Genomic DNA, 27,213 nt, shown 5'->3' on the forward strand with positions numbered 1-27,213 from the left:
ACGAAAAACGGAACGAGACGAAAACGACGAGACGGAATTGTCGCCTGCGGTATTTCCGGACCGATACGACCTTCAAATCTTCAAGAAAAGAGCGTACACCCATCTTAAAGGCCGGCCGCTTACCATCAGGCGACCTGTCTGCTAGTTTCCCTCCTATCCCATAAAAAAAAACGTAGAATCGGCCTTTTTAAGAACCGATTCTGATTCTAGATTTGTTGAAGTTGATTTTTAATGTGATACGATATTGACGAACTTCGCAGTGCGCAACTTCCATTATCACTATCATTTATCACTTACTAATCATCGTAAAAAAAACTATTTTTTATCATCACAAAGCATTGAGGTATATGTACTACGTACTAGAGGCGACGTTGCTAAGAGAATTTTTAACACACCCCACTGCGGTCCATGGACCGCAACGTTGTCAGTCGTCTCCAGGCCCTTGCAGTGCAGTGACGTGCCGTGATTCATTTACAATCCACGTGAATAATGCGTTCTTGTGTGCTTAAAAATTGTTCTAATCACTCGAAAAAATCAAATAAAAGTCAAGGTGTGACATTTCATCGGTAAATTAAACAAAAAACTCGTCTATAATATTTTAAGATTGAATATTCTACAAACACGCGAGCGGGAGCGGACTGCCGCCATTTTGGTGACGCAATCATAGACTAGAAAAAGTTAACCGCGCAGATGTGCCATTTACATTGTTCCTACTAATGTGTTTCACCTCTAATATATTTGCGAAATATATATATTTCTATTTGGAAAATTATTAGGTAACTACTTACTACTTCATGAATTATGTTACTTTAATATTAAAAAAGTTTATTTGTTTATAAATTGTTAATATTTTTTGAGTGAAATTGTATTTGTAGCACGCTCACTTTTTGCAGGTTTCTTTGGCCTGGTCATGAAAAAAGGGAACAATGGCTTTATCCAAAAATTGTGCTGAGGAAACTTGGTTACCAACTGACAACACACATATTGTTCATTCATTGTATTTTAAAGAAGAAAATAAGTACAGCACAATTATATTATTTTGTATTGTTTAAGTTGTAAATAAATAAATCATTTTGACTAGAATAGCCGTGTTTTAACTAAATGTAAAATTCCCATTAGGCAGAATATAATAATGTGTCACATCTGATGGTAGACCTACTCTATGCGTAAATGGCCGCTCCCCCCACCCCGCGCATTTGTCAGCATGTGCAGTGTTTTCGCTTGGCAACGTCGCCTCTAGTACGTAGTACATATACCTCAATGTCACAAAGTCAAACTTTATCAAATTAATAAATCAAAATCGGCCTCCAAAGTATTCATTATTTACTTATTTTATCCATAGAAAAACCATATCAAAACAATGTAATTTGGACATAAATTACTCATTACTAGTGTAATTAGTAAAGACAAAATGCACCGTGAAAATTTGGTGCCGAGTGAGAAAGACAGTGCTAGTTCTGTGGTAGTGAGTGACAGTGATGTTATCATGGATTTGCCAGAGTTGGAGCCTCTAGAAGGTAAGTTTCGAATCAGTAATATTACTCACAACATTTACAAATAACCCGTGGTGTATCTTATATCTTCATTAAGACGATACAGGAGGGGTCAATTCTCCAAACAAACGCTCTCGACTATTTCCTCCCTGGTTTTTGAAGATAAAGCAATGATTTTTTCAACACAGATTATTATTATTTTTATCTGTGTCGGACCGTTTTGATTTTTTTGATATTCTTATTTTGAAAGACGCTAGAGCCCATCAAAAATTTACAAAAACGGCCTTATTGATTATGGCGCAAAAAAAGGTGTGGTATTCAAAATTGGTAACAATTAGCCAAAAAAAAACTAAACGGTCCGACACAGATTATTTCATTGTTATTCAGATTCTAAAATTTTGTTACAATTGATTGAGTTTTGAAGGAGGAAACAGTCGAGAGCGGAACCTCGATTTTAAAGATTTTTTTGCAATATTTTTTAACCGAGTTGTTCTGAATGGACAATTTTTTTTTTGATAAATCTTGTTAATAACACTAGTATATCTAACTAAAATTTTCAAATTGAAAGGGAAGCCTCCCTTTCCATTTTAGCATTTTCGCTCCTGTAGCGTCTTAAGATACACCACGGGGAAATGGATGATAAAGCGCCAAGAATATGAGAAGGGCATTTTTCTCTACTAAGCAGCTTGACAAAAACAGAGAGAGCTCTTCGGCGAGTGAAACTGTATGACATTTATCTAATCAAATTCGGTCTACCAAGTGCTTCAATATGGCCCGAGAGGTCTATGGTCCGGCCCGTAGGCAGGTTCGGATAACGTAAGGAAATTGGTCCTATCAATCGCACCTTCACACTCTCTTCCCGTCGCTCGAAGTATAAAAAAAATGACCAGCGTGACATTTACTAAGGAGCAATACCTGTTGTATTGTATTGTAGAACGGGCGATTTTCCGCAACTCGACGTCTAGCGCCTATTTTGCGTGATAAGAGGGAGGGGTTGGCTAGTCCTGCCATCCCAACTCCTCGAGAAATCCTACCAGACCCTTGATGTTGAGTAGGACCTCGGGGAGGTCTCTCGGAGATCCGAGATATTTTGCCCTGTATGGAGCCACCCCGCTGCACTCCAGCACCACGTGAGCAGCTGTTTCCTCTGTCTCCATGCACCCTCGGCACAGGGGACTGTCCGTAGCACCTACCAATACAGCAATACCTGTTAGTCCTAAGGCAAAAATATTTGGAGATACCTGATCTAGTTGAACGTGTACATCTATTTTGATTACCGGTTGAGCTTTCATTTCATTGATTAGGTGCTTAAAACAAGCTTTTTCTTCGGCTGTGTCAGAATATATCAATTCTCGATTTAACGGCATGTAAGATATAGTAAGTATATATTATGTTAGTAATCCTAAATAAATAAAATTAGTAATTCATCTCAAGGGCCGTGCAAAAAAAGCGCTGGTGGCCTAGCGGTAAGAGCGTGCGACTTTTAATCCGGAGGTCGTGGGTTCTAACTCGGCTCGTACCAATGAGTTTTTCGGAACTTATGTGTGAAATGTCATTTGATTTTGATATTTATTTGCCAGTCGCTTTTTGGTGAAGGAAAACAGCGTGAGGAAACCGGACTAGTCCCAATAAGGCCTAATTACCCTCCGGGTTGGACTGTCAGATGGCAGTCGCTTTCGTAAAAACCAGTGTCTACGCCAAATGTTGGGATTAGTTGTCAAAGCGGACCCCAGGCTCTCACGAGCCGTGGCGAATGCCGGGATAACGCAAGGAGGATGATGGTCTCGAGGGCCGTGCAACATCGCTGTGTCGTTGTCCTATTAATGTAACTGACTGGGTGACGAAGGCTTCATACATATTAATATTGATGGGTACTTGAAATACTTGACTCCATGTTAGACACGTGTATTTAGTACTACGACTGGTTTTACGTGTGTTAATGTGTGTCCATTTTGTATGCATTAGAGTTAATGGTGTTTGAATGCTGATTCTATTTATTTTGTCTCAGTTAAAGTAGAAGAGCTGTTTCGTAATATTAAATGTCGTTTAACATAAATGTTAGCAAAGGTTTCTTAAAAGTTTATTAGAAAATTTCAGAAAGTTTAAAACTCATGACAAAAGTTATTTTCTTAAGTTACAGCGGGGCAAATCTCGACTGGGGGACAAATGTAACTGGTCCATTTTTTCCATGCTTTACAATGTTTGCATTATTAAATAGAGTGACCACCGGTTATATTTGGTAGGCGTGTTCAGTGGATACATGTAGAACTCAATATCATAGTGTAATAATGAAAAAAATGGAGCAGTTACAATTACCCCCAGTCGAGATTTGTCCCGCTGTACCTTAGACATAATCAGGATATATTATCAGGATAAGCGAAACACAATAACATCGAATTATAAAATCCTTAGTAAGTTTGTACTATGTAAATACTGATTATTCCGAAATGCAAAACTTTTGCGAGTAAAAAAACTATAAAATAACTTTCAACGAAATTGTTGGCTAATAAGGTTCTACCATTTTCAGTAGGTTCGGCTCCCCCTCGCCCACTAAAACCCATTCGGTACTGCAGCAACCTCGCTAGCAGAGGATTCTTCAGAGGACCTCTTCGCATCTGCAAACTGCTAGCATTTCTCATCTTGTTACCAAGCCTGTTCATCTTTATACCACTTTACATGAGGTGAGTTACATTGGCCCCCTTTTACTTTACGTTCATTAACCCCTCGTTATTGCAGCAACCTCGCCAGCAGAGGATTCTTCAAAGGACCTCTTAGCATCTGAAAACTTTTGGCCTTCTTAATCTTACTGCCTAGCTTCATCTATATACCACTTTACATGAGGTGAGTTACAGTCCCCCTTTTACTTTACCTTCATTAATGCTTAACCCCTCGGTATTGCAGCAACCTCCAGCAGAGGATTCTTTAGAGGACCTCTTCGCATCTGTAAACTTTTGGCCTTCTTTACTGCCTAGCTTGTTCATTTTTATACCCCTTTATTATATTAGGTAAGTTTGTTACAGTAACCTCTTCTATTTTATCTATATAATCCCTCACACATTGTATACTACAATCTCTCCAGCAAAGGTTTATTCAGAGGTCCTCTCCGTATCTGCAAACTTTTGGCCTTCTTAATCTTACTGCCCAGCTTGTTTGACAGATAGTGCAGTCTCTCCAGTAGAGGATTTTTCAGAGGCCCTCTTCGCATCTGCATTGGCCTTCCTGATCCTGTATATTTTATACCGCTTTACATGAGGTGAGTTACAGTGCCCCCTTTTTAGTTTACGTTCATTAGATGCTCGGTATTGCAGCAACCTCAACAACAGAGGATTTTTCAGAAGGTATCTTCGAATCTGCAAATTTTTGGCCTTCTTAATCTTACTGCCTAGCTTATTCATCTTTATACCACTTTACATGAGGTAAGTTTTTTTTTCATATTGTCCCATTTTACTTCACTTACATAAACCCCTCGGTACTGCAGTCATCTAGCCAGTAGATGTGTCTTCAGATTTACATCTGCAGATTGATAACATTTCTCATCTTGCCAGACCTTTGAACCAATTTTCATGAGTGGAATTCGTTACACTCGCCCTAGTTTACCTACCTACTTTACCTTCAGAAACTCTACAGTACCTAGGTAACTAGGTACTGTAGCATCCTCGGTAGCAGAAGGTGCATTTGTAGTTGGCCTTCCTGGTTTAGGTTGTAAGCATGTCACAGTGCACTGACCAACCCCACTCATATTTACCAAGCAACTTTCACAATAGGACCAACCCAAATCTTGAAAATCAAAACTTAGTAGTCAAGGTCGGTTAAAATAAAACTTTTATATTATCAGTCTATTTTTTTTATACTACGTCGGTGGCAAACAAGCATACGGCCCGCCTGATGTAAAGCGGTCGCCGTAACCTATGGACGCCGGCAACTCCAACAGTGTCACATGCGCGTTTCCACCCCATTAGAAACTTGTACATTCCCTTTTGCTCTGTCAAGTGCACAGCAAAAAGGAGTGTACAAGTTCTAAGGAGGGTTCGGGTTGCCGACGACTTTAAGGACAATAGACGGAACAAGTTAGTTCCGTAAGTCCTCCCGCCATCAGCACACCGCACCCTCGTTGAGCTCTGGCAGCCATACTCACCGGCAGGAACACAACACTATGAGTAAGTCTAGTGCTATTTGGCTACGGTCTTCTGTAAGGCGGAGGTACTTCCCCAGTTGGGCTCTACTCTAGATTCGAGCGAGACGATATCCGCTGTGCTGTGCCCTACCACACAAAGCGGAATATCATTCGCTATGCCCTACCTCCTACAATTTATCGAAAGTGATTACATACATAAACACCCTTTGAAATTAATTAGGCCCATTGTTGCCATCGCACTCCGCAGCCGTACCGGCGACGACACGGCTACGATAACATTATTTATGTAGATAAGACGATGTAAGTATCCTTATACTTCTTATCATAATCTTGTTATATGATTGGTTTTATAAAATAAATGTCTATTGATTATAGGAACCGATTTTTTTAATACCTACATAATTGATCACTGTGTGGCACAGCTGCTCTAACTCTAAAGTTTCTGGATCACTTGCACCACCCGCTTAACTCAAGGTTAGTGAGCTATCAACTGTCAAATTCCATATAAAATGATGGGTTAACCTCGAGTTAACCCTCCATTTCCGGTGGTGCAAGTGACCCTAAGCACACTATAAAGTTTTTAAACTCAAAAGATCAAAGCCCATGCAATACTGGCAGGAATAGAAGTTCTATTCAAAAAGAGAAGAAAGCTGAAATGTATGGGACCCAATACATTATGTGACTCTTTTCTTTTCCAATAAACAATAAGGAGGAGGAGGAGGACGAAGGAGAGGTTTTCCTCTCTCGCGTCTTTGCACCCATCAGAAACAAATTCCATGCTGCATGGATCGATGTATTAAGTAAAATGCACATACACCGCCACCGTTCAGATAGACACAGATACTGCAGCAACCAGATCTCTAGACATCATTCCAACGACAATGCTACGAGACAAATCCGAAAAAAGCATTTGAGATTTTTTTGTTGAGATTTCATTATCTGGAATCTAGATCTAGGACACTCTAATTTGCAGTTGGCACAAACAATAGAAAGAGATAAATACTTAAATATAGATTGTTAGTTTTGAACAAAGCCCTCATGTTTCAGATACCGAGTGTTCCAAGCTCAGATGTACCCCATGAGCATGACTGATATGAGGCTGATCGACAGCAAGATCTCTCCCACTTGGTGCCAGGTAACTGTTTTTATTGACATACTGCTAACTTTTCATTTTAGTTACATTTTGACATATACGAGTATCTATTAAAAAATAATCAGACAGACATATGGACTTTTCCACAGCCAAAGAATCTTGGCGCTCATTGCATTAGGAGTTAGGACCTTTGTGCGTTTGCTGGCGAGGTTGCGGACGAGTACTTCGGAGTGCCTGGGACCTCGCCGTATAGCAAGGCGACGGCGACAGAGGGGTTTTAGTGGGTAAACCAGGCCGGCAATTATGGTCGCGCGATAAATGATAAAACATCAGGCCGTCCCTATCGCACTATTAGTAAGTGCGATAGGGACGGCCCGATGTTCTATCATTTATCGCGTGACCATGATTACCCTGCAGGTCTCATCAGCCTAGGGAGTCCCACATAACCATCCCAGGCCCGTCCCCGCGCCTGGGTGGTGCGTAATGGGGTGCATTAGACATGTAAAAGTCTCTAAGGAGCAATAACCGAGCCGTTTACCCTAACAAGTAGCTAACTAGCAGTATGTAGATATACACATATGTATATTATACATTATACAAGAGTTCACTATCTGTCGTTATCGCCGGTAAGTCTGGCATTACATACTGTTCTATTTATTGTCTGCGATAAAAATGTGTACCGGCTTACCTAATATTATTACACTTGTCAAGATTATTTAAATGGTGCATCACCGTGATATTATTAAAAACTGTGTTTACAATATTTACATTGAGAGTTTTTAGGGTTCCGTACCACAACGTACGTAGTAAGAGCCTTAGTCACTGCGTGAGAAGAGCAGTAAAGTATAATTATATTATATTATATAATATATAGGACATTCCATGATTTGAAGTACTGACTGACGGACTTTAAGCAGGTACCTAAATATTTTTAACAGACAAAACTCTCTGCTAACCATAATTATTAGGCTAACAATGAATATAAAATACTGATTCGAGTAAAACTCGCCAGACCCAGAGGCCTAGTGTAGTTTCAACCAAGCTAGTAGGTAGTCCCGCTTTTATTTTTTTATACTTTGAGTATTGAATACTGTACACTTTCAATAAGAATATTATGTAAGAATACTTACCTAAGTATTATTTCCAGCGACAAGTGGTAAAATCCAACACCACCTTCAACGCCTTCGTGATGCCCGGTCCTCCGGAAATGTCCCAAGAGCTGGTCCCCGTCTCCATGACGAGAGACTTGGAGTTAGAAGACGATATGAAAGAATACTGGGGATTCTATCTCCTCAAAGGATCAACTGTCACCGTGTCTGCTTGTGTCGAGTAAGTTATATTTAAGTATTTGTATTCTAAGTTTTGGGGTCTTTCTCAACAACTTCAATGCCGTGATGTCTGGTTCTCCAGAAATCTTCAGGAGCTGATGATGAGGCAAGATTTAATGAGGGAACTGCTTGCAGTTTGTATTCAGCGGTATCCCTACACTTAATATTAGATTACAACTTGCATCTGCAATAAACTCCTATCTTTTACGCAAACATATTTGACACTATCATATTTATTTTATAAATCCTAAGCCATATAACAGTGTGGTGTGTCATATATTTTCTACGCATTTAAGAGCAGGTATTGCAAAAAACAAATTCGTGGTTGACCCATCAACTTCTTCAGAGATATTTTTATGATACAGTTAGGTATGTCGCTAAAGCGGTTTCCAGGATAGAAATTCTTCATTAGTTACTTCAAAAGAGACAATTTATTGATAAATATCTTTCTCAGCCACCCTGGAGCATCCCTCATTATGATCAAAGGCTACAAGCACTTAAAAGACTGCGCATACATCGGTGACGACTCCTCAGAAGAAGTAGACGAACTTCTAGAAGCAAACAAGCTAGGCCAACTATCAGACACACTTCTAGCTGAGAAGATACTGAAACTGCTTGATATTAAAAATCTCCAACTGACAGGGACAAATTTGCCTCAGAAGATTAAAGAAAATCTCCAGATGTCTAATTCGAAATTGCCTGAAAAGGACCCAGAGCAAACGGAAACCAAATTACTTGAGAAGATTGCAGAGCTGCTGAAAGCCAACAAGTTGGGACAACTTACCAACGAGCATTTGGCACACCAATTACAGGAGTTGAATAATGGGGAAACTAATGATCCTGGTAAATATAATGATTATTAAATAGGTGCCAACTCCATGCATCAGTCTAAACTTGTCATAGAAGACCTTTCTAAACCAAAGACAGACACGAATTTAGTATATTAAAACAGAAAGGATTTTTCAAGATCACAAGAGTAATATAATATAATAATTTTTGAAGTCTTACTAGGGAAAATGGATTGTGATATTCTGTTAGCAACTTTTGATTTGAACTTAACTAACCCTATAAGGAATGTCGAACTTTGTTTTACTGTAAATTTCTCTTCCACTGACCAGCACGGGTAGCATGGTCGCGCGATAGACGATAAAATATCAGGCCGTCCCTATCGCACTATAAGTAAGTGCGATAGGGACGGCCAGATGTTTTATCATTTATCGCGCGACCATAATTGCCTGCCAGGAACTATGAAGCGCCACAAAGCAGGCGTGAGTTTTCTGGACCGCGACCGACACACCAACAACGTGACGTCATCCGAGTCTGTCCCCGCTGCCGACGTCACAGATCACGATCCGAAGGTAATAAAGGCAATAAAAGTAAATATAAACGGAGCTAAATTACCACTGGTTACATTTTTCTAAGTGATGACCGTGAAGTCAGAGAAAGTCGTAAACTTGGTTACAATTTCAGGAAATTGTTGAGTGAGTTATTTCGATGGACGTAGTACATAACATAGCCCTATTATAATTTCACCATCCCCATTATCATAGCTAAGGAGGCTTCCTAAGACTAAGACTCATTTTGTTGTATTTACTTTGGAACTTTATTTAATCCCATTATATGTATATAAAGATCAACATACAAAAGACGAGTAAAATGTACAAAACAGTACAGAGCGATGTCAACGAAGCTAAGCAAAGTAATCAAACATTATCTCTGTTTTACTATAAATTCTTTGACCGACAAATATATACATTTGTAAAATATGTTTGTTATCTTCAGGAGCTCCGTGAAATCCTGGAAAGCCTGCACGCTCAACGACAAGCCGCAAAAACCGAATCGTTCAAGCACTACCACCCGCCGGATCACCTGCTGTCGCTGGATACTGCCAAGCAACGGCATCGAGACACCAACGTGGATAAGGAGGAGAGACCATTCCTGACATTCAAAGGTAAACAACATATAAAAATATTTATACTTGTTACAATAGGCTATACCAACTAAAACAGCAACATGATATAATTATGAGCTAAGAAATTATATAATACTAGCTTTTGCCCGCGGTTTCACTCGCTTTAGAAAGAGAAAAAGTAGTCTATGTCACTCTCCATCCCTTCAATTATCTTCACTTAAAAAATCACGTCAATTCCCCGCTCCGTTTTGCCGTGAAAGACGAACAAACAGACACACACACTTTCCCATTTATAATATTAACCTCTTAATATAATTCATCCTCTTTGATATGCTTACAAACATCAACTACCTACCTCTAAGCTAAATGTCGGAACATACAAAATATCAAGAGGAGATACAATGTTTAACTTATAAATATTTTAGTACCTACGGACTATAGGAAGGAACGTAACTATAACACAAGTTAAACCTATACCTAAAACTAAATAATATTTGTGTCGTATTACAGATCTCAATGCAAATACCAGCGACCAGAGCTCAAATACTGCAACAGAAACGACGTCACCTGAAGTTGATACTACAACAGAAAAATCTACCACGCAATCTTCAATAAATACCACGCCTACAAAAAAAGTTATCAAAGTAACAACAGAAAAGGATGCAGAACACAAACACATATTAACAGAATCAAATAATGTGATTACAACAAATAAACCTTATGTAAGAACAGATAATAATATTGAAGTGAAAAAGCAAAAATATTTGAAAGATGATGCAAACATCGCCGTGGAACATACAACTGTAAGTAAATAAGAAGTGTCATTAAATAATTTTTATCTCTTCAATAAATCTTCAGAAAAAATACCTATACAAATATTAAGAACAAAAGCAAATAATGTTAATTCAAAAAATTAACCTTACGTAAGTGAAGATAATGATATCATTGAAGTGGAAAGTTGAAAATACATGAAACGTGGCATTATTGTGTTGGTACCAACAGCTTTAAGTAAATAGGTATTATATCATGTTTAATTAGCTTTGTAGAATTCAACGACCGTTATTTACATTATCCGTTATCTAGGAAATTAACATAATTATGATCTTGTAAAATAAATACTGAACAACAGTGAAAGTTGACTTAGTAAAGTCACATATGTTTAAAAATGTTCTCTCACTGTATACAAAAGAACAAACAAGAAAATTTAGATTAATGACTACCTACTTCACTGGCAAATATGACTGAGTATACTTATAACAAAAATTTGTTAAATATTTGTAAAGATAAAAAAATACTATGCAGAATTATGCAAACATAATTTATATATGATGATGATGTGTTTAAAATAGTCTTATTTAGTGTCAACTGTCAACAAAATAATTTAAACATCTTAAGAAAAGAACAAACGTAACGCAGGGAAATGTACTCAATATACTGGAAGATTCCTTGGACCTTATCTTTAAGATTACGGTCTATTTAGTGTGTTATCAGCTTTGAATGGGGTTAGAATACATATATTGTTTATGGAACAAATAAGTATTGTAAAGGCGTTATCCTCTTGTTTAATGGATCTCTGTTAGCAGTATTATACTGGGTTATTATATCTATCCGGATGCTAGACGCTTTCACTTATATTGCTGCGACTGCTATAAAAGCAGATATTTGTTAGGTGCACTTATCTGTCCATCTTAGAAGAAAAATCGGGTTTACGCTTATGTCCCCAAAACTACGTAGCTGATTAGCCTCAAGTTTATTTCTCTCGAGAGTCTCAATATCATGCATACATAATTTGAGCTATTATTGAGCTAAGACTTTGGTGCCGCATCTGCCTTGTTTTGGCAACAAATTTAAATTTTACATTATCGAATCAGTCACTAGAGAGGACTCCAATTGACCAAGCCTTGTTTTTGGATTGTGTATTTTACAAACTCCGACTACAAACTGTCGAATTTAGAATTTGTATTTCCAGTTTTCATTGACTCCAGTTTAGCTTCTATCTCAAGGATTATTTTCCTTTTTAGGATATTGAAGAGCCTGGTTCTCGGGAAGTGTTCGAGAGCATTCTACACCAGCTGCAGAGTTTGGGTCCGAGAGGCACGCGGGTGCTGAAGCGGCTTCATAAGACCATGGGCGTGGACTATTCACAGCAGGTATGATACTGCTCACGATACAATGTAGCCTAGGTGAGCAGTGTACGTTTGTTACCTAAAAGGAAAATGTGAATAAAATTGAAATGCATTTGTCATTTTGTTTCTGACATTTCATGAGTTGGCTGACAAATTGACTGTATGTTTTCGAGCTTTACGGATGGAATTGATGTAGCTGCCTTAGCGTCGCGCGGCGTCATTGCAGGTTTTGCCAATTTTGCCATACAGTTGGCTCGCGAGACGCTATATGTGGGGGGGGGGGACTAAGAAGGCAAAACAATTTCGTGGAATGCACCATTTAATCAGTATACATTAACACATACACACTTACAGCCTTCTTAATAGAAAACGGCTTCTCTTGAATCTTTATTGTTTTAGAAGAGAACCATACTAAAATCATTCAAAAAGCCTCTACTGCTGTCAGTAGAGGCTTCTTGAATGATTTGATCTTTTTGAATGATACTACAGCCAAATTGTGTGATTCACCAAATTGTGATGTTCAATGAAACTTCTTCTAAATGTCTCATTGAAGAAGAGACGGACAAAAGATAACTAACGTATTACATAACTTTAAAATGTTACTTTTTGGCCCAGAACTGTCTCCTTTCATAAATTGTTAGAATCATCAAGTTACTGATTTTTTCCTGTGATAACAATTGATTTTTTATAATTGTTTTCCAGAACCACGTGGGCAATATAATGGCGTCTGTGAAAGGCAGCGAGGAGGAGCTGGACCGACTCCGGAAGGTGCTGGTGGAAGCCATCGATGAAGAGAAGACGAAACCGCAGAGGCGACGTAAGTATTTGTTATTGTCAAATTATCAAGAGGATATGGGATGATCACTTTCTATATAAACTAATTCTGCACCCTGATTAAGATTCAGTAAAACTATTCAAAATAGGCCTGAATAACTCGAAAACATTTAACAGTGTATTCCTGACAGACTATATAATGGCATTATGAAATGTCAAGATTTGGCTTAGATTCTGAGATAGTTACATCTTTCTCTAAAACTGTTTCGTCATAACTCGGGCAAAAACGCATTTTGGTCTGAAATGTAGGTATTATGTATTCTAGTCTTGTCATACTAATTGACAAATAGGTATTAGCAAAAAAGAAATGGTTTCTAAATAAATCATAATTCATTTCCCAACGCGCTCAGCTTTTTTACAGAATTCGCGAAGCGTCTGGTTGACTGGTGGTGACCGGAAAGCTGGCGACTTCCTACATAGTCCCGCACTTTTGATCTTTGCTTTTTAAAAAATTCTCTCCCCCCTCCCTTGTAGCATGTTTAGCCAAAGCGTCATATTTTTGTTTTGCAGAAAAGAGGCATGAAGCAAGAGAAGCGGCCCGAGCGAAGCGAGACCTCGAGCTGGGACAGTTCGAGATACAGAGAGACTTGAACGAGGACGACGAAGCGAGGAATAATGCTGCTGAGGAGGTATTAATATTATCTATATCAATCCATATATTTATTTAAACTCACACTCATAGTTTTACCCGTGACCACGAACATAACGTGATGTTCGAAACGTCGGGCCAAATACAGTGTTTACGCGATTAGTTCTAAAATTATGATTACCTATATCCACCATATAGATAAATCACAGAACCTACAAAACCACGATCCTCAGCGAAGAGGGACTGACAAAGAAGAAAAATAATAAGCAATAATAATCTATTTCTAAAAACACAATGCATAGTTTTTCCGGGCGCCTTCTTACTTACTTACTCCGTTGGCTCAGTGCCCCAAAATGAGACTTGGCCTCCGATACATGACAGCGCCACTTTTCTCGGTCCTGCGCTACCTCTCGCCAATTCTTGAGCGCCTTCTACTTACCCTATTAGAGGAAGGCTCCAAATCATTGGTTCCGAATTTAGGAATTAGGGTTAGGACCATTGCATCATTTTAGACGTTGAAACTAGATTAATTACAATAATTTGTACAGTCGAGTTCATAAATATTTGTAAATTTGTTTACCTCCTTGCAACGAGTTAAGGTGAAGAAATGTACACATATTTATGAACTCGACTGTAACAATCTATGAGTTAGTTTCACTTTTAATCAATTTCTAAGCTTTATTGTAAGCTGACACTATGATTTTGCAGAGTTCATCATCTTATATCCATCTTTCATCTTAAAAGAATCTTGTTATTTAGAATTGTAATGCTTAGATAGGTAACTATAAAATGTACCTACTCTTGATAATGAATGAAACCTCATATTTCCAGGACGTCCAACCAGACGGCCACGCCGACGACCACAAGATCATCAACGAAACGACTCCCTTCGACATGAGTAACTCCGAATACTGGTCCTCCTTCTCCAGTTCCGAAGAAAGACTACTGCAATGCGATGGCTTGATCCTTAACCTGCCGATGACTCCTCATAGGTCCTGCATGAAGAATGCTACTGAAGGACAGAGTGTCACAGCTGCTAAAGCAAACGCTCTTACATACAGGTGAACATCTTTTTTATAAGATCATCAGCGTAACGCAAGAGTTTTTAGAGTAGGTACTGGTCTTTCTATACTTCTGGGGAAAGACTGTTACAATGCGATGATTTCCTCGACCTGCCGATGACTCCTCATAGGTCTTGTATGAAGAATGCTACTGAGGGTCAGAGTGTTACTGACGCTCTTACATACAGATGAACATCTTTTTTATAAGTTCATCAACGAGACTCCCTTCGACAGAAGTTACTATGAATACTGGTCGTTCTTCTCTACTTCTGGAGAAAGACTGCTGCAATACGATGGCTTGATCCTTAACCTGCCCATGACTCCTCATAGGTCCTGCATGAGGAATGCTACTGAAGCACAGAGTGTCACTGCTGCTAAAGCTAACGCTCTAACATACAGGTGATCATCTTTTTTATAACATTATCAACGAGACTACCTTCTACAGAAGTTACTATGAATACTGGTAATCATTCTCCAGTTCCGAAGAAAGGCTGTTGCAGTGCAACGGGTCGGTTTTCAACCTGCCGATGACTCCTCATAGGTCCTGCATGAGGAATGCTACTGCTAATGCTAAAGCTGACGCTCTTACATACTGGTGACCATCCTCTTTACAACGTCATTAACAACACAACTTTCCTCGATATGCGTTTCGAGGTAATCTCGCTGTAACCATCAGCATACGCTTTACGGAGTTCTCACACTGGCTCGTTATAAATGTTAAAGCACTGTGTGACAAGGACAGCGTTGACATTATGCCATCGCGCTATCCCTGTCACACATTGTTATAAAACATTTATGAGCATCGTGGAATTCGTGAGGCTAGATTCTATTTTAAAAGACCAACTAAATGGTTACTGTTCAGGACATGTTTGCAACTTGATGATAGAAATAATTATATCCCTAAAAGAAAACACCAATTGGAAACCAGAACGAAGGACAAACGAACATTTTAACATTCTTTAGAAGAAATAGACAAACCTAGGTCGCGATCATAGCAACGTTCTTTTCCCAGGGTCCCAGCTAACGGCTACTACTTCTTCGTATTCAACTCGGAGAACGAGCGACAGAAAAACTTTATCCGCGCCAAGTTCGACCTGCAGAAGACCAGGTACGAGGTGGCACAGACGGCACTGCGGGAATGCCGGAATAGCACCCAGCGGTGTGATCTTCTGCTCGACATCTTCTCCAGCCAGAAGGTATGAGGTTTATATTGATTATCTTGGTTATTTTTTGCCTATTTTTTGTCCCACTAAATAAAGACCACCCCTTTCTTCCTAAATTCATCATGATCTACATGATTCCTCCAGTCGCTGCAAAATGTCGTCGTCCAGACATGTCTTTTTCGGTCTGCCTTTGCCTACTTGTGCTATCCTTAAAATTATAAATGAGGAGTTTAAAGGTAATATTCGAATTGCAACAACAATCATCAGGGAACCGATGGGCTTTTGTTGAACACACAGTATAACGTATCCATTTTTAACTTTTTGAAGATGTTTTCCATTACAATGACAAGGTTCTACGTGGTACCGCGGATATGAATCAAATCAATCTTCCATTTATCATTGAACGCTTTAACATGAGATTAGCAGTCGGCCTACTACGATAAATGACCATCGATGTAATGCAATTGGTTAACTAATAAGCATTAGCTCTCGATATGGATTTCAAACGTCGATCGATTGGTTTTAGAATACTACGCTTTAATTGAATTTTATGAACAGCTTCAATAATTATAAGGTACTTTACCGGTTCAATTTTGGAGCATATTTAACAGCCGTAGGGATTCAATCAATCAATCAATTATTTATTCGTGATAACTACAAAATACACAAGTAAGAAAACAGAAACAGCAAATAAAAGAAATTAAACATATAAGTTACCACGAAATGGTCCCGACTCAGCATAAAATGCTAACCCGAGGGTCAGCGCTGGTCTTCCGTCGGGACCATTTTGTTGGTCATGAACGCAGCTGTACGACGCGGACCTGTGACACAGTGAACGCAATAAAAATGAGGAAGGATTCGCTTATAAAAATGGCTAAAGTACTATACATAGAAAATTCAATCGGTCCTACCTATGCTCCATGATGGTCCATGATGAGGCCATCAGGATGTATCTACATATTTCATATGGGTACTTACTCCCATAAGCCATGGCAAATGCCTGGATAACGCAAGGACGATGATGACTTACCGAAAATGGCTTAAAAGTTTCGCTTGTTTCGTTACAACCTTTGCAACATTTTGATAGCTGTAAGAGATGTTTACAAAGTACGAATTATTGAAGATATTGACGGTTTGACGGAGGATAAGGAGGTTCTGTTTGTCGAAGTTTCAAAGAAAGGTGTAAAGTTTAATCTATGTGTTGTTTACTTACCACCGAATTATAACTCTGATCAATATCTTAATGTCTTAGATTGTATTGAAAATGCTATGTGCAAGTTTAGTTTGATGGAAAATATTGTAATAGGTGATTTTAACCTTAACTCTTTTAATTTAGACGTTAAAAATCAATTCGATTGTTTTATTCGGTTTTGCAAATTAGACCAATTCAACAAAGTAATTAACGAACACGGAGGCATCCTGGATCTTGTCCTAACAAATATGAGTGCTGGAGACGCTGGCGTACGGCGTTGTGGTGATTCCTTGGTTCCCGCGGACGCCTTTCATCCACCACTTAGTATTAGTTTACTGTTTGGAAATAACACCTACACCTCAAACGTGGACCCGAGTCCAACAACCGATACGCCACATTCGCGTGAGTTGAAATATCCACGTTGGAATTTCAAAAGAGCCGATCTGTCATCTGTATATACGGCTATATCTAGCATTGACTGGTCAACCCTATACGACCAAAAAGACGTTGATAGTGCTGTTAATATCCTGTATCGAAATCTATATGATATATTTGATCAAAATGTTCCGATCTATAAGTCCCAGGTAGAGCGTCCACAGCAGCGCTATGAGTATCCTGTTTGGTTTAGTGCCGAAACCATTAAATATATTAAGTTAAAACATTTCCATCTTGTTAAATTCAAAAGCAAAGGGCTAGATTTTAATAAAGAAATGTTTAAATACTATCGGAAGCTTGTTAAAGAATTAATTGAATCGGCGCATAAGCAGTACATGCTAAGAACTGAGCGTGCAATCAGCAAGGATCCAGCAGCCTTCTGGACGCATATCAAAGATAGACGCAGCGACCGCCGTCCTACTTCCTATAAGGTTGGTGAAGTTAAGTTAACAGAACATGAGGCAATGCAACAGTTTGCTGCACATTTTAGTTCTATTTTCCACGCAAACACTCCTATGTTAGACGTTAACGAGGCCACTAGAAAAGTAGCAGAGGGGAAAGACTCTACTTGCATAACACTTAACAATATTACTCCTGAGGAGATAATGCGTACTGTTAGGAAATTAAAGGCTACTTCTGCACCTGGTCCGGACGGCATACCCGCATTCCTTGTCAAGGACTGCATCTCGGTACTAATGCAGCCTCTGCTTTTCATTTTCAACCTCTCAATCCGCAGTAGTATTTACCCATCTCTATGGAAGGTATCTAGAGTCACGCCTGTGCCAAAGGAAACTGCCGCCACGGATATAACCGCCTTCCGTCCCATAGCCATTCTATCGGTATTCGGCAAAATATTTGAAGGCGCTATTAACAAATGCATTACGCCCCTCATATCGTCACGTTTGGCAGATGAGCAGCATGGTTTTCGTGGGGGTAGGTCAACATCAACTAACAACGTCAACTTCGTCGATTACGCCCTTTACCATATGGATCAATCTCGACAAGTTGATGTTACCTACTTCGACTTCCAGAAAGCGTTTGATCTGGTTGATAACGATATACTCCTCAGCAAACTTTCCGCATTTGGTTTCTCGCCAAATTTGCTAACTTTATTCGCAAGCTATCTGAGAGACCGCAGGCAGTACGTGCAGCTTTCAGGTCACCAATCTGAGGATTATTTCACCAGGTCTGGAGTGAGCCAGGGTAGCACACTGGGGCCTACGCTTTTCCTGGTGATGATTAATGACCTGCCTTTAGCTGTCAGCAATGTAAGATGCTTGTTATTTGCTGACGACCTCAAACTGTTCCATGCTGTTAACTCCGTTTCGGATTGTGAGACATTGCAGCGCGACATTAACGCGGTTATGGAATGGAGTAAGGCCAACCACTTGCTGTTTGATGGTAAGAAGTGCAAGACAATCTCGTTTAGTAGAAGTAAAAGCTTGGTGGAGAGGATATTGACCGCGTCCAAACCATTCGTGACTTAGGTCTTGAGCTCGACACCGCACTAGACTTCCATAGCCATATAAACTCAGTGGTAAAGAGTGCAAATAAAATGCTGGGATTTGTAATGCGTACGTCACCGCAGTTTAACGGCACGACCGTTCCATTAGTTCTCTATAATGCCTACGTCCGAAGCAAGCTCGAATACTGTTCAATAATATGGGACCCAGTCGAGCAGAACCAGGGATCGGATACCGGTATTTTTTTCGGAACGGTTCCGTACGTTGACCCGAGAACTTTACTTTAGCGTTTCTGGTTCCATTAACCGGTATTCTTTTTCGTTCAGTGAACGAACGTTTATGAGTGAGAACTGTTCCGAAGAACAGAATTAAATGATACGTTCTTTAAAGAACAGTTCGCGGGAACGGAATTAAATGATACGTTCTTTAAAGAACAGTTCGCAGGAACGAAATTATTTCGGTTTTTCTATTTCCAAGAATTTGAACGAACAGTGCAAGCGGTGTCGGCCACGGCCATCACTTTAGTAACTTTAGTTTGATTTGAGACTAGCGGTGAGTAAACGTGGCGTCGAACGAAACAAATACGTCGAAAACATTCTGCACCACAACCACAATGAAGTAAGTTTTTTTCTTTTAACTTAGTGCTTTCAATTTTACCGATTTTAAAATTTAAGTAATGTCACGACGCTTAAGTATTTATTTACAGGCAATCGTACAGTCCAAGGTCAAATAAGGACGGGACGCCGCTATTAGCAAGAGCGAGCGTCCTTACGTGTGTGTGTGTGTGTGTGTGTGTGTGTGTGTGTGTGTGTGTGTGTGTGTGTGTGTGTGTGTGTGTGCGTGCGTGCGTGCGTGCGTGCGTGCGTGCGTGCGTGCGTGCGTGCGTGCGTGCGTGCGTGCGTGCGTGCGTGCGTGCGTGCGTGCGTGCGTGCGTGCGTGCGTGCGTGCGTGCGTGCGTGCGTGCGCGTGCGCGTCGCACGCGCACGCGCGTCTGCGTGTGCGTGTGCGTGTGCGTGTGCGTGTGCGTGTGCGTGTGTACAATATACACTACTTTCCCATTAATTGTGTCGTTGGTACTGTAGATAGTCAATTACCATAGAAATTACATCAGCTATTATCAACAATGGACCTTTAGGGTCAGTTGCACCAAACCGTCTGTTACCGTTAAAGCATTCGTTAAATTTTATTGTATGGACAGTTCCATAGGCGTCTGCTGCGTGACGATGATGTGTGTGTCAAATGTGGTTGATGCAACGGGCCCTTAGTCTAAAAACGTCACAATGAAAGATGTGAAATGTGCAATTAGTCACAAAAATAAATTGTTTTTAGTATTCAACACTCCCGTGTCCCAGAACTCGAAGAATCCCAATTCATCCAATGTTCTTATACTGCTGCGAGTGAAAGGGGCACTAATGATGATATTTATGACTTGATCGATGCACAGAATGAGCCACTGAGTAAGTACTTACCTATACTAAACCTTCATAAACCTAAATACTGAAACTCTGCCCGGTGGTTCGGTGTTAGGGCTTGCAATTATCCGTCCAATTCGAAATCCGGATGATTCGACTCGATATTTGAAAATCCGGATATTCGGATAAAATGGATATTTCGAATATTTTTTATTTTATTTAATAAATCTCATAATTAGTAACATAATTATGTACTACGATACGAAAAACACGTCGTAGGAAATTGTTATTTTATAATCAGGCTTGAGCTGTTGTTCGTAACCTTAATGTTAGGTTAGGTTACTTAGTTATTTCATTCTTGCCTTTTTTAGGGTTCCGTAGTCAACTAGCTATACAACGAAGCTATAAGGGTTCCGTAGGAACCCTTATAGCTTCGCCATGTCTGTCTGTCCGTCCGTCCGTCCGTCCGTCCGTCCGTCCGGCCGTCCGCGGATAATCTCAGTAACCGTAAGCACTAGAAAGCTGAAATTTGGTAGCAATATGTATATCAATCACGCCAACAAAGTGCAAAAATAAAAAATGGAAAAAAATGTTTTATTAGGGTACCACCCCTACATGTAAAGTGGGGGCAGATTTTTTTTTTCATTCCAACCCCAACGTGTGATACATCGTTGGATAGGTATTTAAAAATGAATAAGGGTTTACTTAGATCGTTTTTTGATAATATTAAATTTAGTAGCAATATGTATATCAATCACGCCAACAAAGTGCAAAAATAAAAAATGGAAAAAAATGTTTTATTAGGGTACCACCCCTACATGTAAAGTGGGGGCAGATTTTTTTTTTTCATTCCAACCCCAACGTGTGATACATCGTTGGATAGGTATTTAAAAATGAATAAGGGTTTACTTAGATCGTTTTTTGATAATATTAATATTTTCGGAAATAATCGCTCTTAAAGGAAAAAAAAGTGCGCCCCCCCTCTAACTTTTGAACCATTTTTTTTTTTTTTTTAGATAGCCCGTTTATGTGTCCCACTGCTGGGCAAAGGCCTCTCCCCGTGATTTCCACAGCTCCCGTTGGTGTGCTATTTCTGGCCAATTAGTCATGAAGGTGTCAAAGTCGTCCCGCCATCTCCGTCTGGGCCTTCCACGTCCGCGCTTAATTTGAGGCATCCACTTGGTGGCTATGCTGGCCCACCTATCCGGGTGCATGCGACAAACGTGGCCTGCCCAGTCCCACTTTAGTCTGGCGGTTTTCTCCCCCACATCAGCTATTCGTGTTTTGGAGCGCAGTGTAGTGTTTCGGATGCGATCCATCCTAGTAACACCTAAAGTCACAAAAATAAATTGTTTTTAGTATTCAACACTCCCGTGTCCCAGAACTCGAAGAATCCCAATTCATCCAATGTTCTTATACTGCTGCGAGTGAAAGGGGCACTAATGATGATATTTATGACTTGATCGATGCACAGAATGAGCCACTGAGTAAGTACTTACCTATACTAAACCTTCATAAACCTAAATACTGAAACTCTGCCCGGTGGTTCGGTGTTAGGGCTTGCAATTATCCGTCCAATTCGAAATCCGGATGATTCGACTCGATATTTGAAAATCCGGATATTCGGATAAAATGGATATTTCGAATATTTTTTATTTTATTTAATAAATCTCATAATTAGTAACATAATTATGTACTACGATACGAAAAACACGTCGTAGGAAATTGTTATTTTATAATCAGGCTTGAGCTGTTGTTCGTAACCTTAATGTTAGGTTAGGTTACTTAGTTATTTCATTCTTGCCTTTTTTAGGGTTCCGTAGTCAACTAGCTATACAACGAAGCTATAAGGGTTCCGTAGGAACCCTTATAGCTTCGCCATGTCTGTCTGTCCGTCCGTCCGTCCGTCCGTCCGTCCGTCCGTCCGTCCGTCCGTCCGTCCGTCCGTCCGTCCGTCCGGCCGTCCGCGGATAATCTCAGTAACCGTAAGCACTAGAAAGCTGAAATTTAAAGAAGAGATTCTAAGAAAAAAAAGGCGCGTACATGGAACGCTAAACCTTCCCTATATTTTCAATATTTACGTGTTATGGCACCATCGATGGTGTCGATGATTCCGCCAACGTCAAGGTTTAGCAAGGCATGCGCTTTATGAAGACAACTAGCTTTTGCCTGCGGCTTCGCTCGCGTTAGAAAGATACAAAAAGTAGCTTATGTCACTTTACATCGTTGGATAGGTATTTAAAAATGAATAAGGGTTTACTTAGATCGTTTTTTGATAATATTAATATTTTCGGAAATAATCGCTCTTAAAGGAAAAAAAAGTGCGCCCCCCCCCCTCTAACTTTTGAACCATTTTTTTTTTTTTTTAGATAGCCCGTTTATGTGTCCCACTGCTGGGCAAAGGCCTCTCCCCGTGATTTCCACAGCTCCCGTTGGTGTGCTATTTCTGGCCAATTAGTCATGAAGGTGTCAAAGTCGTCCCGCCATCTCCGTCTGGGCCTTCCACGTCCGCGCTTAATTTGAGGCATCCACTTGGTGGCTATGCTGGCCCACCTATCCGGGTGCATGCGACAAACGTGGCCTGCCCAGTCCCACTTTAGTCTGGCGGTTTTCTCCCCCACATCAGCTATTCGTGTTTTGGAGCGCAGTGTAGTGTTTCGGATGCGATCCATCCTAGTAACACCTAAAATACTGCGCTCCATTGCTCGTTGGCAAACCTTCAATTTGGACTTCTGACCCTCGGTGAATGACCACGTTTGGGCACCGTAGGTGAGGACAGGCAGAATACACATGTCAACGAGTTTGCGCTTCAGTGACATTGGAAGGTCGCCCTTCATTAGCTCTTTCATGGACCAGTAGCTCTTCCATGCATTTTGAACTCGGCGCTCAACTTCCTTGTCTTGCCGATCGTTGAAAGAGACTAACTGGCCCAAGTAAATATACTCGTTGACGTATTGTATAGTCTGCCCGTCTACCTTTACCCCAAGTTTCGTGCTATTAGTCATCACCTGGGTCTTTTCGCGATTCATTTGAAGTCCAACTTGAAGGCTCGCGTCGCTCAGGTCTTGGAGCATTTGCTGAAGTTCTGTGGCGGAGGAAGCAAAAAGAACAATGTCGTCGGCAAAACGGAGGTTTGACAACCTCTTATTACCGACGACTATTCCCTTTTCCTCCCAAGAAGCCGCCAGACTGCTGAAAATTTCCTCCAGTGTACTCGTAAAAAGTTTTGGAGATAGCGGGTCCCCCTGTTTGACACCTCTTTGTATTCGAAACGTTGGTCCGGAAGATTGAAGTTTGATATCTGCTGTGCTATTATTGTAGATGGTTTTGATTAGATTAATATATGTTGGTTCGATGTTTTGGTTCCGCAGTGCTGCTATGATGGAGGAGTGGGTAATACTGTCAAAAGCTTTAGCATAATCAACAAAACCTAAGTATAACGGGAGTTTGAATTCGGTATATTTTTCGATTATCTGGTTAACTGTATGGAGATGATCAACTGTGGAAAATCCAGGGCGAAATCCTGCTTGACTGGGGGGTTGGTGACGGTCGAGTTCTCCAGCGATGCGGCTTTCTATAACTTTTATAAAAGTCTTGTAGATGTGAGACACCAGGCTAATGGGTCGGTAGTTGGCTATGTCGCTCTTATCCCCTTTCCCCCTTTTGAACCATATATTTAAAAAATATGAAAAAATCACAAAAGTAGAACTTTATAAAGACTTTCTAGGAAAATTGTTTTGAACTTGATAGGTTCAGTAGTTTTTGAGAAAAATACGGAAAACTACGGAACCCTACACTGAGCGTGGCCCGACACGCTCTTGGCCGGTTTTTATGAAATGACTTCAGTTGCCCATAAGATATATGATTTTATTTTTATGTAATTTTGACTAATATTTGATATTAATGAATTTTAATGCTAGAGACATAATCTGATTGCCATATGAGGCAAAACGTCATGTTGTGATCGTTTAGATCGAATATTACCTAAAAAAGGTATTACCTACCTACTCCTTGTTTAAATATCAGATTGCATTTACGAGGTTTTCATTGCCGATTTATTCAAATGCAAAAAGAACTATGACATATTACAAACACCATTTAGCTTTGTTAAATAACAAGGCTGAATGATCTTTCTCTCTAATAATTTTCACCTCTTATCTTTGATGACTTCGTGACTCCATTCCAGTTACACTTGGGACTCTCGGGTAGACGTTCTTAGCCAGAGGGCCTTACGTTACGTATACAGCGAAAAAGTTTTGGTGTTGCAACACTTGCAACCTATTTTGAAAGGATAAAATGTAAAAGCGTATCTGCTTAACTACTTCATCTTGTCCTGCACTTCAATACTAAACAGGTCTTCCGCCGCGGGATACATAGAAGACTTCTTTTTGTCAGAAAATTTGAACAGTTTTAGTTCTGTTTGCAATTTATTTATTTATTTATAATGTATTCGGATGCTAACAATAATGAAAGTGCAGCGTTTGATACGGTACTCAGTGTCACTTGATTGATTGAGTTAAATTGATATACATTTACATGAGATTATCCACAAATATTCATGAAAAAAACCCTGCCTGCTAAGCCGCGGTCCCGGCGGATTCGAATCCCGGTAAGGGCATTTATTTGTGTGATGAGCATAGATATTTGTTCCTGAGTCTTGGATGTTTTCTGTGTATATAAGTATGTATTTATCTATATAAGTATGTATTCGTATCATCGCCTAGCACCCATAGTACAAGCTTTGCTTAGTTTGGGGCTAGGTTGATCTATGTAAGATGTCCCCCAATATTTTTGTTTATTATTTATTTACTTATAGTCATACTTGTTATGGAGAATTTTTGGCCAAAAGCTGCACTTTTGGATGGAAGCAAGCCGCTTTGCATGGTGATAGTAGACATTATAGTAAACGATTTTTTCCGAGGATATCGAAATTTCATCTCTTAGGAAGCCGAGCGTAGCGAGGTGTTTTATGAAAATGAAAAAAATTCTATCTTTTTATTGTATCGTCCGATTTTGACAAAACGTATCTCAAATGAAAGGTATTAATTTGTGTAATTTAAAAAAAATACAAAGAAAAAAATTTAAAAGAAAAGTAAGAAAAAATAAAAAAAGTAAATTTCCGTCTCGCACTGAATAACTTCAAAGAATGACAGACAAAATGTACAATGTCGATATACAAGTTTTTTTTAATCGAAGACAGATAAATTTTTAGTTGAAAACTGAAGACCGCATCGAAATCAGATCAGCATTTTTTAAGATACAAGTTGCCAAAGTTGGGAAAGATCGCTTTATATGGCCACTTTGAAATTCCTTTGCCAGAAAGTCAGAAATAACATGTTTTTCTGACACAGAAAAATACATAGTAACAGTACACATCAAACTAAAATTAAAAATTCCGAGGATATTATTGGGTTGGTAAGAAAGTAATGAGCGAATCATAACCAATATTGTAATTTTTATTTAATTTATTATTTTAATCATTTATCAAAAATATAACGGCCTTCGTTATCTACTACTTGTCTCCATCGTTCTGGTAAAGAATGAATAGCATCGGCGAAGAAGTTCTTAGGTTTAGATTTAAAAAACTAAGCTATGTACTGTCGTAGATGGGCTTGATCATCGAACTTTTTTTCATTCAAGGCATTGCTTAGCGATCTGAACAATGCGTAATCCGTAGGTGCCAAGTCTGGAGAGTACGGTGGATGAGGTATCACTTTCCAACCTAGCTCCAATAGCTTTAGCTGAGCCACTTTTGCAATGTGTGGGCGAGCATTGTCATGTAAGAAAAAAACTTTAGCATGCTGTGGACGATTCTGACAGATTTTTTGGTTTAAATTTTCAAGCTGATTACAGTATACTGATGCGGTAACAGTCATTCCACTTGGTAGGAGTTCCCAGTGAATAATACCATGAATATCCCACCAAACGGACAGCATAACTTTTTTCGGGTGAGGCTCTGTTTTTGGTGCCTCTATTCCTTTTTCGTTTGGAGCTAGCTACTGACGTTTGCGTGTGTGATTTATATATAAGACCCATTTTTCATCTCCAGTGATAAGATGGTCCAACCAGTTGAATGTGCGGCGAAAAGACAGAAGTTGTATGCAGATATCGGCACGGCGGTTTAGATGATCTCTATCAAGTTCGTGCGGTATCCAAACACTGTATTTGTAGTTTTTTCCCAACTCGTGTATATTTGTTTCTATGGTGACATGAGAGTAGCCTAACTCGGTAGCAAGAGTACGACTCGTTAGCCTCGGATCTCCTTCAATTAAGGTTTTTAATTTGGCTACATCAATCTTCACCGGTCGACCAGACTTAGGTTGATCTGATAATGAAAAGTCGCCACTACGAAACCGCTGGAACCATCGTTTCGCCGTGGCCTCAGACACAACTTCAGGAGCAACACGCTGACATATATTACGCACTGCTTCGGCGGCTGAATGTCCAGACTGAAATTCGTATAGTAAGCAATGCCTTACATGCACTTTTAATTCGTCCATTTTCTTCCTTATATTAGCTCGGCGACAGCTAGTGAATTACTGACGAGAAACTGTGCGACTCGCCCTTTATATACTTTCGACCATAGAAGATTCTAGAACTCTCTCAAAAATTTTATGTGGAATTCAATCGATCGCTCATTACTTTCTTACCAACCCAATATAATTTCATCCCTTAGAACGACGAGCGTAGCGAGGTCGGTTACGAAAACCGAAAAAAAAATCTCATTTTTTTGTACGTCGTCCGATTTTGACTAAACATGTTTCATTTGAAAGGTATTACTTTATGTAACTTAAAAAAAATATTGAAAAAAAATTGGAAAAAAATGTAAGATTTAAAAAAAAAAAAAACCTTAATTTTCGTATCACACTGAATAACCGCAAAAAACGGTAGACACGGTGTATAATTTCGATATATGATTTTTTTAAATTAAAGACAAATAAATGCATGATTATAAACTAAAAACCGAATCGAAATCG

General features: G+C 39.5%; 1 protein-coding gene across 5 annotated transcripts in view; it reads left to right on the forward strand.

Annotated features, from left to right (window-relative positions):
- LOC125240687 overlaps positions 1–27,213 on the forward strand; it is a 40,508-nt gene that overhangs the window by 5,694 nt on the left and 7,601 nt on the right. For 2 of the 5 annotated variants that reach the window (XM_048148712.1, XM_048148703.1), the window contains exons 2-14: positions 1,343–1,517; positions 4,021–4,174; positions 6,676–6,763; positions 7,869–8,050; positions 8,504–8,892; positions 9,292–9,407; positions 9,832–10,000; positions 10,472–10,764; positions 11,983–12,111; positions 12,790–12,904; positions 13,432–13,550; positions 14,342–14,571; positions 15,584–15,767. In XM_048148712.1, the coding sequence (XP_048004669.1) occupies positions 1,412–1,517; positions 4,021–4,174; positions 6,676–6,763; positions 7,869–8,050; positions 8,504–8,892; positions 9,292–9,407; positions 9,832–10,000; positions 10,472–10,764; positions 11,983–12,111; positions 12,790–12,904; positions 13,432–13,550; positions 14,342–14,571; positions 15,584–15,767 (2,274 nt within the window). In that variant the 5' untranslated portion in view covers positions 1,343–1,411. Of the gene's footprint in view, positions 1–1,342; positions 1,518–4,020; positions 4,175–4,319; positions 4,335–4,770; positions 4,910–6,675; positions 6,764–7,868; positions 8,051–8,503; positions 8,893–9,291; positions 9,408–9,831; positions 10,001–10,471; positions 10,765–11,982; positions 12,112–12,789; positions 12,905–13,431; positions 13,551–14,341; positions 14,572–15,583; positions 15,768–27,213 lie in introns of those variants that run through there. The other 3 variants (XM_048148718.1, XM_048148725.1, XM_048148735.1) reach the window with 3 other exon arrangements.

This window comes from Leguminivora glycinivorella, chromosome 2 (genome assembly GCF_023078275.1).
Source record: "Leguminivora glycinivorella isolate SPB_JAAS2020 chromosome 2, LegGlyc_1.1, whole genome shotgun sequence".
Classification (NCBI taxonomy): domain Eukaryota; kingdom Metazoa; phylum Arthropoda; class Insecta; order Lepidoptera; family Tortricidae; genus Leguminivora; species Leguminivora glycinivorella.